The 18,039-nt window shown below is 41.4% G+C and overlaps 1 protein-coding gene across 3 annotated transcripts in view; it reads right to left on the reverse strand.

Moving 5' to 3' along the window:
• LOC132834902 (inactive ubiquitin carboxyl-terminal hydrolase 54-like) overlaps positions 1 to 18,039 on the reverse strand; it is a 130,000-nt gene that overhangs the window by 49,430 nt on the left and 62,531 nt on the right. For all 3 annotated transcript variants that reach the window (XM_060854020.1, XM_060854021.1, XM_060854022.1), the window contains exons 4-5: positions 2,771 to 2,905; positions 1,065 to 1,178 (exon numbers count right to left, since the gene is read on the reverse strand). In XM_060854020.1, the coding sequence (XP_060710003.1) occupies positions 1,065 to 1,178; positions 2,771 to 2,905 (249 nt within the window). The remainder of the gene's footprint in view (positions 1 to 1,064; positions 1,179 to 2,770; positions 2,906 to 18,039) is intronic.

Genomic DNA, 18,039 nt, shown 5'->3' on the forward strand with positions numbered 1-18,039 from the left:
GAATCACTGTAGCACAGTGTTTTTGATACAATTGAATGGCTTCACTCAGTTATATTGGAGACTACTTGAAAATCAACAACACTTATGTAGAATGGAGCCACATATAATCCAGACTGGCTAAAGTTGTTAAGGTAAACAAAGGACTTCACATGTCAGACCACGAGATATTTCCACTGATAAATAATAACTGAAATGTGAGATGTAAGCTCAAAATTAAAGCTAAATCATTCAGTGTGATGTCCGAAAGCACTTCTCGACAGAAGGGGAAGTGGAACTCCCTCTCAGTAAACTGCTGAGGGAAGGCACATTGAAAAATTAAAACATTGAAAACTATGACATAAGTATGTGAGGTAAGGTACTGAGGAATATGAATGAAAACTGGCTAAATGCAGTTGGCACACAGATGAGCGAAGCTGCAATTGAATGGTGGAACAAGCACAAGTAGACAATGACCTACTTCTGTTCTTGAAAACAAATTAGGGATTACAAAACAACTGCAGAGGCCAATCTTTCAAGTTGCAATCAGGGTATAACTTAGAAAGGGCTGACAGATATTTGTACTTCACTGTATGGACAGCCTCTGGAAATTCTTCTTGCCACAAAGCACATGCGGAGACAGGGATTTTTTCCATTCATTAGAATATTTTCAAAAGTTAGTTGGTAAACTGTCTGTTCTGGCTTCGTTCATTTTTTTAATACAAACCACATGTAGCGTACTCAATATTGGAGTCGCATTCAAAAGATTTAAATCCTACCTCAAATATGACTAATTATGTTTTTTGCACTATGGCAATGTGGTATTTTTAGGTGACATCTGAAATTTATTAGCTTGCATTTTACACAGCAATGATTTCATGCCATTACAAATTCATTTATCTATTTATTAATGATTAATACTTCTTTTGGAAAAAATGATCAAGGATTGGAAGAATCAAAAGGGATAATATAATCTCAAATTTCAGCTTAAATATGTTTGTTTGAGCTACACTTAAATTTAAAATGTAATTAATGTAAAAACAAATCATGATGGTAAATTTTTTAAAAATGTGAGAACCTCCTCCTACCTGTTCAAATAAAGTCATTGCAAATTTCTGATGAGGAATGCAATGTTTTGCTGTGCAAATGTCCTCTTTTGTTTCATCAGCAATGTGGAAGTGTATTCGCATAAGGATATTTTCCTGTGGAAAAATTTGAAGTTCCATAATGCATTTAGTTTTTCCCATAATTGAAAACCACTCAGCAGTAAAGTTCACCACATTAACTCGCAATAGCCATATCTCAAACCAAAGCAAACCAGTAATCATAATTTTATATTTTATTATGGGATATATCAGCGACGTGAAAAAAGTTAGCCACAAGACACACGGGACCAGTGAGAATCCAGATGTAGCTAATCACAGTAAATAATATGCACAATACAACTAAAAAACAGATTAATGGGGACGGACCATTATTGGCAATGTTACCTCAATGCTTATATTAGCACGTTACAGGTGATTCACATCAAGTGAAACAACAATCATTCTGACAGTTAAAAATAGAACACCCAACTGCTGGACAAAAACTGAGAAGCTGCAGTAAGATGCTCCGTGTCAACAAAAAACATGCCCAAGTTCAAAATACAATATTTCAGATCATTATCGCAAGACCAATGTATTTCTTGCTCTGCAACAAAAATTATTCTTATTCACTCCAGAAAACATGCATCTCCTAATCTTCAAACATAACTTTAATGCCAAATTAGTAACGTGAGATTAAAAAATGCCCTATATTGAAGTGTTCATTTAAAGAATACAAAATCAGTCAACAAAATACGCCATTGGTTTGACATCAAATTTCACAAATATTCAGCTGTTAACGAACTCAACAAACCAGCCAAATTATGTATGTTGATTTGGCTTCTTCAACTGTCTTAATAGAAGGCAATTTGGATAAGGAAAAGTTCCCAAGCAGATAGTGGGAAACAGAGTCTTCAATACAGAAAGGAAACAGGACATGAAATGTTAACATTACCTTTGACTGAACTTGAAGTTAATTTGCCAAATATTACTAACTAAAATTATGACATCAAAACACTATCAATCTTTTCAATTGAAGTCACTACCAATACAAGTATCGGTGACAACAATACGATGATCACAAAGAACTGCAGATGCTGGAAATCAAGCAAAGATGCTGGAAAAACACAGGTCTGGCAACATCTGTAGAGAGATAACCGTTGTTATAGATATGGATAAATTTTCTATAACACACCTGTATTATAATAGTGCTTCACTTTGGAAGTAAAGTAAAAAAAGAGGAAAAGGTATGAAGCAATGTTAAGGTTTCAAACTTGCACAACATTTTATTGACAAATCTTAAAGCCAAGACAGGTCCTGAAGAAGGGTCATGGCTGAAATGCTGATTGTCTTGCTCCTTGGATGCTACCTGATCTGCGGTGCCTTTTTCCAGCACCACACTTCAACTCTGATTTCTCCAGCATCTGCAGTCCCCATTGTCTTCCAGTCACTACTCAGCAAAATATCAGAGGCGTGGAATTTCTATTTGTAAGCATAATTCAGAGTCTTTTCTTTCACCTGCTTTCACTTCTTTTAATAGTTACTGACTTCCATGTGAAAGCAACAGCAGGGAAGATAACGCAGAACACTTTTTCTCACCGACAGAGTAAGGTAGATGTTCTCAAGGTTTAAACATTTCAAGAATGAAAGAGTTCCTTCTTGCTGTGAAGTATAATAATTACTAATTAAAAATGTGAACCCATTTCACTTACAAAACATTCTGCTGCATCATCCATGATTCCCATCTGGAAGCGCTGTTCATCTTGAAAGGTTTTGGCAAGAGCACTACGCAAGGCATCAGATGGCAACACCTTTTCTTTGCTGTATTGGAACTGAGTGAAGATTCCCTAAAGGAAATAAAAAGCAGCCATTCACTCCAAAAAGTCTGCGAAATCTGTCCTAATTTTAATCTTTTTAGCCCTAATATCTTGGCAGTAATACTGCAAAGTGTATTTGTGGTCATTAACCTTACTATGAATTCAGATCGTTCCCATGAGCTTGGGGAAATGCACTACATAATGAAACAACATGTTCTAAGGTAGAGTCATAGAATCCTAGAGATATACATAGTGGAAACAGACCCTTCGATCCAACTCATCCACGCCAACCAGATATTCCAAATAAATTTAGTCCCATTTGCCAGTATTTGGCCCATATCCCTCTAAACCTTTCCTATTCATATACCCATCCAGGTGCCTTTTGTATGGTGTAATTGTACCAGTCTCCATCATTTCCTCTAAAAGCTTATTCCATACATGCACCACTCTCTGCATAAGAAAGTTGCCCCTCAAGTCCCTACAAAAATCTTTCCCCTGTCACCCTCTAGTTTTGAACTCCCTGACCTGGGGGAAAGACCTTATCTATTTACCCTATCGATGCCTCTCATGATTTTATAAACCTCCATAAGGTCACCTCTCAATCTCTGATGCTCCAGGGAAAATAGCCTGAGTCCAGTCATAGAGTTATACTGTATGGAAACAACCACTTTAGGACAACTTGTCTGTGCCGACCAGACTTCCTAAATGGATTCTGTAAGATTTGGCAGCATTTGGCCCATATCCCTCCATACCCTCCCTATGCTTGTACACATCCAGATGCTGTTAAGTGTTGTAATTGTACCCATCTCCACCACCACCTCTGGCAGTTTTATCCTTACACACACCACCCTCTGCGTGAAAATGTTTTCCCTCTGGTCCTTTTTAAATATTTCTCCTCTCCCCATAAACTAAGCCCTCTAGTTTTGGACTCCCCGATCCTGGGAAAAAGACCTTGGCTATTCACCCTACATTTGCCCCTCATGGGGTCTATAAGGTCACCCCCCCTCAGCCTCAGACGCTCCGGAGAAAAGGCTCAGCCTATCCAGCCTCTCCCTATAACACAAACCCTCCAATCCCAGCGACATAAGTGGATATAGGAACTTTGTCAAAGATGACTACTTTCAGTCTTTGCCTCTTTATTATGAGGATGTTGGGACAAAAAGAATGGCAATGCTGCAGTGAAAGGTTTAATTACTTTAAATAAAATTCCACCCAGATAGGTTAAAGTAGTGAAGTAATATCTCAAGCTCAGCAAATCTCCAAGTTTGTATAGCAGACTTTACATTACTCTTAAGGATATAGCTCACCACCACCCTCTCAAGGGCAACTAGAGACAGGCAATAAATGCTGGCCAGTCAGTGAGGCCCGCATCCTGCAAAATGCATTAAAAAAGGAACTTTGTGACTTTCCACTTATGAGGTCTCAGTTAATGCTAAACAGTCTATTAATGTGATCTCACCTGCAATATGATCGTATGCCAATGCTAGCTCCAGACCGCCACCAATAGTATATCCATCTACTGCAATCCCTCAATCTCCCAACCAGCAATAATGCTACTTTCAATGATGATCCATAAACAGAGCTTAAAGATACTTGTTTTCAATAAAGCTTTCAGAGAACTGAATCATCACCGGATAGTACTGAAGCCTCTGAATTAGAATGACACAGATTCAGGTCAGAGATTTCAATGCAGAGTCCAGGGACAGTCTACAGTACACTAGTAAAGCACGACAGTCTAAGTACATATTTATCTATCAACAAACATCCAAACATTTACCTTATTCCAAATTGTGGGGAAGTTTGTGTACAAATCTGTAACTGAATGAAACCAATAGCAATAACTTGAACGATACCAATTTTATTGGGTTATTTGAAAGTCCAGTATGGTGAGGAGTTAAAGGTTGAAAACATAGCCATTTTGTTACCAAGACATAGCACAATAGCAATAACTGATGTCTCAGAAATACATTACTCTGCATCTTGCGGGAACAGATCAATCTACAGTACTGAAATTCACCGATAGCAGAAGAACTATTCTAGGTTTGTACATTTCTAAGAAATGGAGAACAGAGAGCTTGTTAAAAGATATCCGCAAACTTTTCCATAAATATCCTCTCACTGAAAAACAAAGCTTCGCTTTTTTGTGATATTTCAATAAAAATCTTAGCCACGATCATCTCTAAATAGTCTAAGAATAAGAATTTTTTGAACACTGACTACAAAAGGTGAGAAGCTCAGCACGTGGCCTAAGGCAGGGAGCGATCAGGCAGAACTCAGGTTGAGAATATAGTTTATAGAGTCATTATGACAGTGCCTGATTTCACCAAATATACAGCAAGAAAATTCAACCACATTAACCCCGGGACTTTGTCAACTGTTCATTTTATGTTCAATTGTGAGAGAAACAAGGAACGAGAGAATTTTTTTCTCTTTTAATGTTTGCATACAAGAGAAAGGAGACACTAAACTGATAGTCAAACTTTCTATTAAGCTTTTTAAATTGAGCACAATAATCACACATGGCTTAGTAATTTTTACATGAATACATTGTCATATAACAAGTGATCATAGAGAAATAGAGTTCACAGGAACCACCGCATTTGTCTCAGAAGACGAACACTGGAAGTTTCATACTGAACCCCTGAATGTGAAAGCGATTGCCCTTGACATTAGGGTAGCATTTGACAGTGTGGCATCAAAGAGCCACAACAAACTTGAATTGAATGAGAATCGGGGAAAACTCCCCCATATTTTGGAGTCATAAAGATGGATGTCATAGTTGTGGTTCTGTTCTCCGAGCTGGGAGTTTTTCTTGCAAACGTTTCGTCCCCTTTCTAGGTGACATCCTCAGTGCTTGGGAGCCTCCTGTGAAGCGCTTCTGTGCTGATTCCTCCGGCATTTATACTGGTTTGAATCTGCCGCTTCCGGTTGTCAGTTACTGTCCGTTGCAGTGGCCGGTATATAGGGTCTAGGTCGATGTGTCTGTTGATAGAATTTGTGGAGGAGTGCCATGCTTCTAGGAATTCCCTGGCTGTTCTCTGTTTGGCCTGCCCTATAATAGTGGTGTTGTCCCTATCGAATTCATGTTGTTTGTCATCTGAGTCTAAGGCTACTAAGGATAGCTGGTTGTGTCATTTCGTGGCTAGTTGATGTTCGTGGATGCGGGTTGTTAGCTGTCTTCCTGTTTGTCCTATGTAGTGTTTTGTGCAGTCCTTGCATGGGATTTTGTAAACTACATTGGTTTTGCTCATGCTGGGTATCGGGTCCTTTGTCCTGGTGAGTTGTTGTCTGAGGGTGGCTGTTGGTTTGTGTGCTGTTATGAGTCCTAGTGGTCGCAGCAGTCTGGCTGTCAGTTCAGAAATGTTCCTGATGTATGGGAGGCCAGTCCTTTGGGTTGTGGCATGTCCTCATTTCGTGGTCTTTCCCTGCAGCATCTATTGATGAAATTGCGCGGGTATCCGCTTTTGTTGAATACCTTGTATAGGTGTTCTTCTTCCTCTTTTTGTAGTTCAGGTGTGCTGCAGTGTGTTGTGGCCCTTTTGAATAATGTCCTGATGCAACTTCGTTTGTGTGTGTTGGGGTGGTTGCTTTCATAGTTCAGGACTTGGTCTGTGTGTGTGGCTTTTCTGTATACCTTTGTGGTGAATTCTCCGTTTGGTGTTCTTTGTACCATCACGTCCAGGAATGGGAGCTGGTTGTCCTTTTCTTCCTCTCTCGTGATGGTTGTCATAATTTGAAATCAATCATCTCCGTCACAAGCAGCAGTACAGGAGCTTCTCAGGATAGATATTTCTAATCAACCTGTTCAGATTTGTATTGGGCAGGTGGGAACTGCACAGAAGCCTCCTGGCCCACAGGAAGGGACACTACTACTGTACCACAAAGTCCCTAATTCCTCCTAGGTCCATTTAGCTATACAGTCATAGAGATGTACAGCACAAAAACAGACCCTTCGGTGTAATCCCATTTGCCAGACCTTGGTCCATAACCCTCTTAACCTTTCCTATTCAGATGCCTTTTAAATTTTGTAATCGTACCAGCCTCCACCACTTCCAATGGCAGCTCATTCCATACAAGCATCACCCTCTGTATGACAAAGTTGCCCCTTAGATCCCATTTAAATCTGACCCCTCTCACCGTAAACCTACTCACCCCTCAGCCTCTTCAGCTGCTTCATTCGAGACATTCCCTCTATCATAATGTTGGAAATGGGAATATTCATTGATGATTGTACAATACTCAGTACTATTTGCAACTTTGCTCAATTGGAATCAGCTTGTGTTCAAATGAAGCAAGATCTGGACAACACTCAGGCCTGGGGAGATAAATGGCAAGTAACATTTGTGCCATAAAAGTGTTTGACAATAACTATTTCCAACAAGAGAATCTAACCATCACCCTTAACAAGCAATGCTATTACCATTGCTGAATCTACCATTAACAACATCCCAAGGGTTATCATTGACCAGAAGTGGAATAGTAAAGCCATATAAATAATCAGGCCACAACAGCAAGGCAGAGGATGGAAATTCTGCAGTGAGTAACTCACCTCCTCAACTTCCCAAAGCCTGTCTACCACCAACAAGTCACAAGTAATGGAGTCAGGTGTTACTAGGGGACATAGCTTTAAATTAAGGGGTGGTAGGTATAGGACAGATGTTAGGGGTAGATTCTTCACACAGCGGGTTGTGAGTTCATGGAATGCCCTGCCCGTATCAGTGGTGAACTCTCCTTCTTTATGGTCATTTAAGCGGGCATTGGATAGGCATTTGGAAGTTATTGGGCTAGTATAGGTTAGGTAGGATTCGGTCGGCGCAACATCGAGGGCCGAAGGGCCTGTACTGCGCTGTATCCTTCTATGTTCTATGTTCTAAGTCAGGAATGTGATGGAATCCTCCCAACTTACCTGGATATGTGCAGCTCCAACACTATCAATGGCAAAGTAGCCCACTAAATTTAGCACTGCATCCATCACTGAAGCACAGTAACAGCAAAGTATACCATTTGCAAGATGCATCGTGCAGTTCAACAACTTCTTTTGACAGCACCTTCCAAAGCCAAGGATTCTACCAACTAGACAGATAAAGGCAATGGATACATGAGAACACATTGCCTGCAAATGAATATTCATACCACATATCATCCTGACTTTGAACTATAATTATAATTTCTTTACTGTCATTAGATCAAAAGTCTGGACCTTCTGTCTGAACAACACTGTGGGACTGCCTGTGCCATATGGACCAAAGCAGTTCAAGAAGATGATTCACGAGCAACTCCGAGGGCAATTGGGGCTGGAGAGTAAAAGCTGGCCTGGTCAGGACTGCCTACGTTCCTTAAAGTGAATAAATGAAGAAAATGTAAAATTACAAATTCACTGCTGTAACATTTATCATACTGTTTCCAATGATGGATGGATGTGAAAAATAAGCATGTTTTAACGTGCAATACAACAGAAAAGGTATTGACATTTTCCCAACTGTTTCTTGTCACAGAATATAATGTTGGTTCACAGGAATAGCTCACAGAACAAAATTCTGAAGTCAGCTTGCTTATGGAATTCTTCTTGTGAAATTTATTCTTGATCACAAAAGGGGTCTTAATGCCTTCAAGGAGAAAACAGTACATGTTAATTGAGCTTTTTTTCCACAAGTTCTCAGACAAAAGTTGAAGTGCTGTGAAATTAAATTTTTGTGTCGATCATCTCATGCTGTTTCATTTGCTCTTCACTGGTTTGAAGAGGCTTTGACTGCAGTCCAGTATGGTCCCAATGACTTTTAAGGAAGTAATTTAAGCAGATTGCTAAGTCAATTTTTCAATATAAAATTAATTGTTGGATTATCATTTTCAATTCAGATGTTTTTGCGAATGCATAATTATATCAACTAAGCATATTAGACCTACTAAATGGGCTCTTGTGGCAGATTGGCAGTGTCCCTACCTCTGAGCCAGAAGACCTGGGTTCAAGACCCACCTGTCCATCGGTGCCTACAAACATATCTGAACATGCTAATCAGAACATATCTATTACACCAACTAAGCATATTTTACATGATAAGTGAACTCGAGGGTTTGGATACAACTGTCCTACAGTTATGATACAAACTTCAAACTGCACAAACTGCAATTCTTCAGGACTGTAAAAACAAAGAACTGCTGATGCTTAAGATATGAAACAAAATTAGAAATTGCTGGACAAACTCAGGTCTGGCAGCACCTGTTCTGAAGCAAGGTCATTGCAACCAAACATGAACTCCGCTTTCTCTCCGCAGATGCTGCCAGACCGGAGTTTCTCCAGCAATTTCTATTTGTGTTGTGATTATGTTTATTGGCTGGAATTATCATAGCCAATATAGAGATAAGCTTTTTTCCCCAGTGTGAAGGATTCAATAACGTGAGGTCACGCTTTCAAGGTGAGAGGTGAAAAGTTGAAGAGGGAAATACGCAGCAAGTACTTTACACAGAGGGTGGAGAGTGCCTGGAACACACTGCCAGCAGAGGCAGTAGAGGTAGGCACAGTAGATTCATTTAAGATGCGTTTGGACAGATGCATGAGTAGGTGGTGAGCAGAGGGATACAGTTGCTTAGGAACTGGGCGACAGGCTTAGACTGCGGATTTGGATCGGCTCAGGCCTGCAGGGCCGAAGGGCCTATTTTCTGGGCTGTAAATGGTCTTTGTTCTTTGTTCAATTCTAGTAGATCTGTTGTACTTGACTCACTGTCTCCCTGTTGTACTTGACACTTTATAGGAGTAGGGCCAGGAATTTCCACTGGTTTAGTGGAAATTTTCAAACCTAGTTCCTCATTGGAGGCATAGTAACCCTGAGGATAAACTCATCTGTAGTCATCTTTTTCGAATGAGAACAGCCCTATGGTCCTTTGGGACTATGGCAACTATATCTAGCAAGATGATACCTTCCCTTTATTGAGGAAGAAGGCATGTGCACCTTTTCAGCCTTCACATGGGCACCACACACTGGCTAATGGAAAGAAAAAATTCTCAATCTTTGTGAATCACCAACAGCAGTGATAGTTATAAGAATCAGCTTCGTGTAACAAAAACACACTCAAGGGAATTGCCAATGGCCTGTTGCTAATACAGCCAAAAAGTATTGGTGTCTTGATTATACGTGTTAGCATATCTATGTCTCATCTGACAGTGAAGTGAATAAAGGGTACAACAACAATAGCTCATGCTTAGATCATACCCAGCCCCGAAACCAAACAGAAGCATATTAATTAGACCAGTCCAAACCTATCAACTGCTGAGGTTCTTTGCTGCACACTTAACACTTCTCTTGTTTAAACAGCAACTTGCTCCTCTAAGTTTGGGCCAGGCACCCAATTTCAGTTTAAAACATCTGAAACAATCCAGTTGAGGGAGTAAATAGAGGGAGATTTCATACCTCTGAGGCAAGGAGCCTGGATTCAAGTCCCACCTGCTCCAGACGTGTGAAACAGCATCTCCGAATAAGTTTACGAGAAAATATTGAGATACAGAGACATCAGTTCAAACTAGTAACTGGATGCCAAGGTACAAGTCTGGGGTGGGGAGGGGGATTGCCAGTTAAGTGTCACAATGTCGGATAAGCAAAATAACAGTTGAAATTGATATTTTGGTTATTTATTTGTAGACAGCAGCTGACAGGAACATGATAATGTTGATGGCTTGAAAAGTTTCCAATGGTGAGTGTCTTTGTAGACAGTCATGGATTTGTATGTGTGGAATGTTTGTGGAGTGATTACCTTCTCCAGGCTGAATCTTCTATCCAGGTATTTGCTGTCAATATCAACAGAATCATTTATGAGGCATGAAGATGACAAAGTGTATTCTATTCCCAGTTACAATTCGTCAAAGCTTAACTAGTTGACACAGGCTTGGAAATTTTGATTAAACCAGTGGAAATTTCAGGGCCTATAAGATGACATGTGTCAAGTAGACCAGATCCTGAAAATCATAGAACGTAGAACATTACAGCGCAGTACAGGCCCTTCGGCCCTCGATGTTGCGCCGTCCTGTCACATTAATCTGAAGCCCATCTCCCACCTACACTATTCCATGTATGTCTATTTGCCTATCCAATGACGACTTAAATGCACTTAAACTTAGCGATACAGGCAAAGCATTCCACACCCTTACTACTCTCTGAGTAAAGAAGCTAACTCTGCCATCTGTCTTATACCTATCTCCCCTCGCTTTAAAGTTGTGTCTCCTCGTGTTTGCCGTCCCCAAACTTGGAAAAAGGCTCTCCCGTCCACACTATCTAACCCTCTGATTATCTTGTATGTCTCTATTAAGTCACCTCTCAACCTTCTTCTCTCTAACAAGACCAGCCTCAAGTCCCTCAGCCTTTCTTCGTAAGACATTCCTTCCATACCAGGCAACATCCTAGTAAATCTCCTCTGCACCCTTTTCAAAGCTTCCACATCCTTCTTATAATGCGGTGACCAGAACTATACACAATTCTCCAAGTGTGGCTGTACCAGAGCTTTGTACAGCTGCAGCATAACCTCCTGGTTCCGGCACTCAATCCCACTACTAATAAAGGCCAAAACACCGTATGCCTTCTTAACAACCCTGTCAATCTGGGTGGCAACTTTCAGGGATCTGTGTACATGGACACTGAGATCTCTCTGCTCATCCGCACTCCCAAGAATCCTACCATTAGCCCAGTACTTTGCATTCTGATTACTCCGTCCAAAGTGTATCACCTCACACTTGTCTACATTAAACTCCATTTGCCACCTTTCAGCCCAGCTCTGCATCCTATCCACGTCTCTCTGCAAACTACCACATCCTTCGTCACTATCCACAACCCCACCGATCTTAGTGTTGTCTGCAAATTTACTAACCCACCCTTCTAAGCCCTCATCCAGGTCATTTATAAAAATGACGAACTGCAGTGAACCCAACATTGACCCTTGCGGGTACGTCACTAGTAACTGGACACCAAGATGAACATGTCCCATCAACTACAACCTTCTGTTTTCTTTCAGTAAGCCAATTACTGTTCCAAACTGCTATGTCTCCCACAATCCCATCCCTCCGCATTTTGTATAATAACCTCCTGTGGGGAACCTTATCGGACACCTTGCTGAAATCCATATACACCACATCAACCGGTTTACTCTCACCTACCTGTTTGGTCACTTTGTCAAAAAACTCAATAAGATTCGTTAGGCACGACCTACCCTTCACAAAACCGTGCTGACTGTCCCTGATCAGATTATTCTTTTCTAGATGGTTATAAATCCTATCTCTTAATTCCCTTTTCAACACTTTACCAACAACTGAAGTGAGACTCACTGGTCTGTAATTACCAGCGTTGTCTCTACTACCCTTTTTGAACAGGGGAACCACATTTGCTATCCACCAGTCCTCAGGCACTATTCCTGTAGACAATGATGATTTGAAGATCAATGCCAAAGGCTCGGCAATCTCTTCCCTTGCTTCCCAGAGGATCCTAGGATAGATCCCATCCGGCCCAGGGGACTTGTCTATTTTCACACTCTGCAGTATTTCTAATACCTCTTCCTTGTGAACCTCAATCTCTTCTAGTCTAGATGCAAGTATCTCTGCATCTTCCTCACCAACATTTTCATTTTCTATAGTGAACACTGTCGAAAAATATTTATTTAGTGCTTCCCCTAACTCCTCTGACTCCACATACAACTTCCCACTATTATCCTTGATTGGCCCTAATTTAACTCTCATCATTCTTTTATTCCTGACATACCTATGGAAAGCCTTAGGGTTTACCCTGATCCTATCCACCAACAACTTCTCTTGTCCCCTCCTGGCTCTTCTGAGCTCTCTTTTTAGGTCTTTTCTGACTTCCTTGTAACCCTCAAGTGCCCTGAGTTTTCATATTTTGTCCTAACATAAGCCTTCTTTTTCTTGAGCAGGGATTCCACTACCTTAGTAAACCACGGCTCATGCGTTCTATATCTTCCTCCCTGCCTGACAGGTACATACTTATCTAGGGCACACAGAAGCTTTTCCTTGAATAAGCTCCACATTTTTAATGTGCTCATCCCCTGCAATTTCCTTCCCCATTCTTCGCTTCCTAAATCTTTCCTACTTGCATCGTAATTTCTCTTGCTAGGTGGAGTACACCTAACCCTTTCCATCACTAAAGTAAACCTGACAGAATTGTAATCGCTGTCTCCAAAGTGCTCACCATCAGTTGTGATAACTCTAGCCAATAAATATAACCTTCAGAACTGCAACTCATACAGTTTGAGTTTTACATTTTGACTCTAAGATGGTTGCATACTCAAACCTTCAAGTTCAATTACATCATGTGAAACATATTTTCTTGGACCAGTATACTTAGCTGGTATAACTGCATCCATCACAAAAAAAACAAAAGTTTAAAATCATAACCTAACTCAGGTAGCGAATGTTTTGCCCTCATTCAAAAAGCTGAAAGTGTGTTGCTGGAAAAGCGCAGCAGGTCAGGCAGCATCGACATTTTGGGCATGAGCCCTTCTTCAGGAATGAGGAAAGTGTGTCCAGCAGGCTAAGATAAAAGGTAGGGAGGAGGGACGTTGAAAATGCAATAGGTGGAAGGAGGTCGAGGTGAGGGTGATAGGCCGGAGTGGAGGTAGGGGCGGAGAGGTCAGGAAGAAGATTGCAGGTTAGGAAGGCGGTGCTAAATTCGAGGGATTTGACTGAGACAAGGTGGGGGAGGGGAAATGAGGAAACTGGAGAAATTTGAGTTCATCCCTTTTGGTTGGAGGGTTCCTAGGTGGAAGATGAGGCGCTCTTCCTCCAGCTGTCGTGTTGCTATGATCTGACAATGGAGGAGTCCAAGGACCTGCATGTCCTTGGTGGAGTGGGAGGGGGAGGGGGAGTTGAAGCGTTGAGCCACAGGGTGGTTGGGTTGGTTGGTCCTGGTGTCCAGAGGTGTTCTCTGAAATATTCCGCATTCAAAAAGGGCTCCACAGAAAAACTGGTAAGCCTAACCTCCATGGGCGGAGAGGTCTCGACATCAGGGAGATAGGATGCCAGCCCGCAAAACCTTTCAGGCAACATCTCTGGGACACACGCACCAAACAACCCCACTGTTCTTTGGCTGACTACTTCAACTCCCCCTCTCACTCCCTAAGGACATGCAAGTCTTGGGCCTCCTCCACTGCCAAATCAAAGTCACCCGAGAACTGGAGGAAGAACGCTTCACCTTCCGCCTTGGGACTCTTGAATCACATAGCATCAACATCGACTTCACTAGTTTCCAAATTTCCCCTTACCTTACCTCATCCTGGATCCAACCCTCCAACTCAAGGCCACCTCCTTCCCATCCATCCTCCCCACATACCTATCATAATTACCCCTTATCCTCATCTACCTCTGGCCTCCCCCCGCCCCCCCAACCTCACCCTCTCATTTATCTCTCAGTCCCCTTCCTCCTCCATATTGCTGATGAAGGGCTTATGCCTGAAACATCGACTCTCCTGCTCCTCAGAAGCTGCCTGACCCGCTGTGCTTTCTCAGTGCCACATTTTTCAATCTGACTCTCCAGCATCTACAGTCCTCATTCTCTCTTGGATATATCTGGTCAGGACCAGGAGATTTATGCACCTTCATACATTCTAATACGTCTAACACCTCCTCTACTGTGATATGGACTGCCCCCAAGATATCACCACTAACTTCCCCAAGTTCCCAACTCCTCATGTCTTTCTCCAAGGTAAACACAAAGGAAAAATACTCATGAAGACCTTGCCCACCTCCTGTGGTTCCACACATACATGTTCACTTTGGTCTTTGAGGGGTGCTATTTTCTCTCTAGTTATTCTGTTTCCTTTAATGTACTGAAAGAATCTCTTTGGATTCACCCTATTCTTAGCCAAAGCAATCGTGTGCCCTATTTTCACCCTCCTGATTTCCTTCTTCAGTAAATTCCTGTATTCCCTGTATATCTCCAGGGATTCCCTTGGTCCCAGCTGCCTGTACCTGAGCCATGCCTCCTCGTTTTCTTGTCAAGGCCTCAATATCTCATCATCTAGGTTCCCTCCTCTTGCCAACCTTGCAGGAACATACAGACCTTGAACTCTAGCGATCACTAACTCTAGCTACTGTATTGCAATTTTTGTTTTTAAAAATTTGAAACTTCATGACATTAAAAAAAATCTAATCCACCATTTAAATGCTAGAGGAAAAACCAAAATTAGCATGCGCACTTGCACATTTGGTTATTCTCCCTGCAATCAGACTGACAAGAGCCAAAAGCAAATCAACATGACAAGAATTTGGTCTCCAATGTAGGAACTTGCAAACAAGTTATACATTCCATCAGTGTTTTGAAATATTTATCAGGAGTATTAAGTTTGAGCATATTGTCAAAAACGTGAAATTTGCACTATATTGACTCTGCACATTTTGGCCCAAAGACTTGGTAACATTATCCAAATAAATAATCAGGTCAATTTTTTTTTAGAGGAATTAAGTCCTGTATTGTTTCAAATTCACAATTTAAGACAATAATCTTATTACCATTGCTTAACCTCCTGTAGCACAAACATGGCACAGCCGAAATAGTTACCAAAATTACCTCATCCCCCCCTTCCACTGTAATGCATCAGTTTCTGTCAATGTTTCTTTATAACTAAATTAAAAACCTCTGAATCAGTGAAAGCTTAATTGAGTAAATTCAAGTGTGCTTAGTCAAAAAATTTGAATTAAAAATAGCATTTCACAGCTTCAGCTTGAGATGCATTTTGAAATGTCTTCAATTACTGAAACATGAGTACTCTTGTTCAGAACAAACGCAGCTATTAAATGGATGCATAGAGCCCTATGCTGAAGTGCATGAAACTGGCACAAACCTAAACTGGATTAACCATTGATAAAAGTAGCCCTTACTGGATCCTGCCTCCTTCACCATTTTTAAAATTGCTGGAATGATAAGCTCAAAAAAGGATATATTTCCATTAAAACTTGAATGGAGGTTCGAAATGCCTTCTGTTTAACAATTTTGACGATCAATGTACCAGTAATGTTTTCAGTTTCCAAATCATAGTTCGGTATATATTGTACCTATAATGGCGCATTAAACACATGCAACCAACCATTGCAGCAGTATTGCTGGCAGGTCCTAAGTCTGTAATAACAGTCTAAATTGTTGATTAGTTCTACAGACGCAGAATAAGTATGTTCATGAGGATTTTTCATTATTTATAATCACAAATCCCCAAAGACTTCTTACTGTCTGGTTAAACATATTTCTTTTGTACTGAGCAAGCCAAAAATCTACGACTGGTAACATCTGTGTTACAAGCAATTCCAAGAGTTGATAGGTCTCAATATTAAACTCTGTCCAGCAACATGGTAGGGCCCACTGTTACATTTTCAAACTCAGCAGTCACAGGACACCAGGCTATAATCCAACAGGATGACTTGAAATCACACGCTTTCAGAGCGCTGCTCCTTTGTCAGGTGGAGGGAGGCACTCAGGCATCATCTTATTTTTGATTATTTGTAGAAGGGTCTGTTTCCATGCTGTACATCTCTATGACTATGTATATACCTTAATCTGTTCATAGACCATCCCTTCATTTGTTATTCAACTGTTGACACTTTACTCACACCATTTGACACTTTTGATCACCTGCAAAAGCGATCAGCCTGTCAGCATTCCACTCACACTATTTACCTATGTGCTCACAAGTCATGGTCCACGAAAGTACCAATGACACAAGTAGAAAGAAGGACAGGGATATAAGGCAGGATTTCAGAGAGCTAGGGTGGAAGCTGAGAGCTAGAACAAATATAGTTGTTATCTCTGATTTGTTATCCATGCCATGTGATAGCAAGGCGAGGAACAGGGAGAGATATCAGCTGATGCAGGAAGGAGGGTTTCAGGTACATGGATAATTAGGGATCATTCTGGGGAAGATGGCACCTCTACAATAGAACGGTCTTCACTTGAACCAGAGGGGTACTAATATCCTGGGTGGGAAATTTGCTAGTGCTATTCGGGTGGGTTTAAACAAGCTCAGCAGAGGGATGGGAACCAGTGGTGTAGTTCCAGTGCACAGGAGGATAAGAGTAGGGAGGACAGGGACAGGCTTTCAATCACAGGAGTGTGCTGGCAGACAGTAAGCTGGTTTGAAGTATGTAGGAGAGTTTGCAACATGGATAGGTATGGGACTTCGATATTGTGGCCATTTCGGAGACATGGATAGGGCAGGGTCAGGAATGGATGTAGCTGGTTCCAGGGTTTAGATCTTTCATTAAGGTGGTAAAAAGAGGGAGGTGTGGCTTCGTTAATCAAGGAAAGTGTAATGGTGGCTGAAAGAACTTTTGACGAGGACTGGTCTCCTGAGGTGATAATGGCTGAGGTTAGAAACAGGAGAGGAGATGTCACACTGCTGGGAGTTCTTTTTTTTAATAGGGCTCCACAAAATTCCAGTGGGGTATAGGAGAGGATAGGGTAGGAGTGAAAGGAAACAGGGTGGTAATTATGGGGGACTTTAGCTTCCCCAACATTGACTGGAAATACTATAAATCTAGTACGGCGGATGGATCAGCTTTTGTCCAAAGTGTACAGGAGGGTTTCCTGACACAGTGTCGAAGGGCCGACAAGAGGGGAGGCCACACTCGATCTGGTGGTTGGTAATGAACCAGGCCAAGTGTTTGATTTAGTGGTAAGTGAGCACTTTGGAGAGGGTCCCATAATTTTGTTACGTTTAGTGATGGAAACGAATAGGTACATGCCACAAGGCAAGAGTAAAAGATGGTGAGGGTGGGGGGAATTATAATGTGATTAGGCAAGACTTAGGAAGCATAGAATGGGGTAGCAAAATGCAGGGGATAGGGATAATCAAAGTGTGGACCTGGTTTAAGGAAATGATGTTGCATGTCCTTGATGGGTATGTCCATGTCAGGCAGAGAGGAAGTGATAAGGTAAAGGAACTGTGGTTTGCTGAAAAAATTGTATCTCTTGTTAAGCGGAAACGGGAGGCTTGTGATATTGAGACAAGATGGTTTAGATGAGGCAATGGAGAGTTACAGATTAGCTAGGAAGGATTTAAAGAGAGAGTTAAGACGGCCAGATAGAGGACATGAGCAGTCTTTAGCAGGTTGAATAAAGGAGGACCCTAAAGCTTTCTATAGGTATGTGAGGAATGAAAGGATGACTAGGGTAGGAATAGGGCTC

Source organism: Hemiscyllium ocellatum, chromosome 43 (assembly GCF_020745735.1).
Source record: "Hemiscyllium ocellatum isolate sHemOce1 chromosome 43, sHemOce1.pat.X.cur, whole genome shotgun sequence".
NCBI lineage: Eukaryota > Metazoa > Chordata > Chondrichthyes > Orectolobiformes > Hemiscylliidae > Hemiscyllium > Hemiscyllium ocellatum.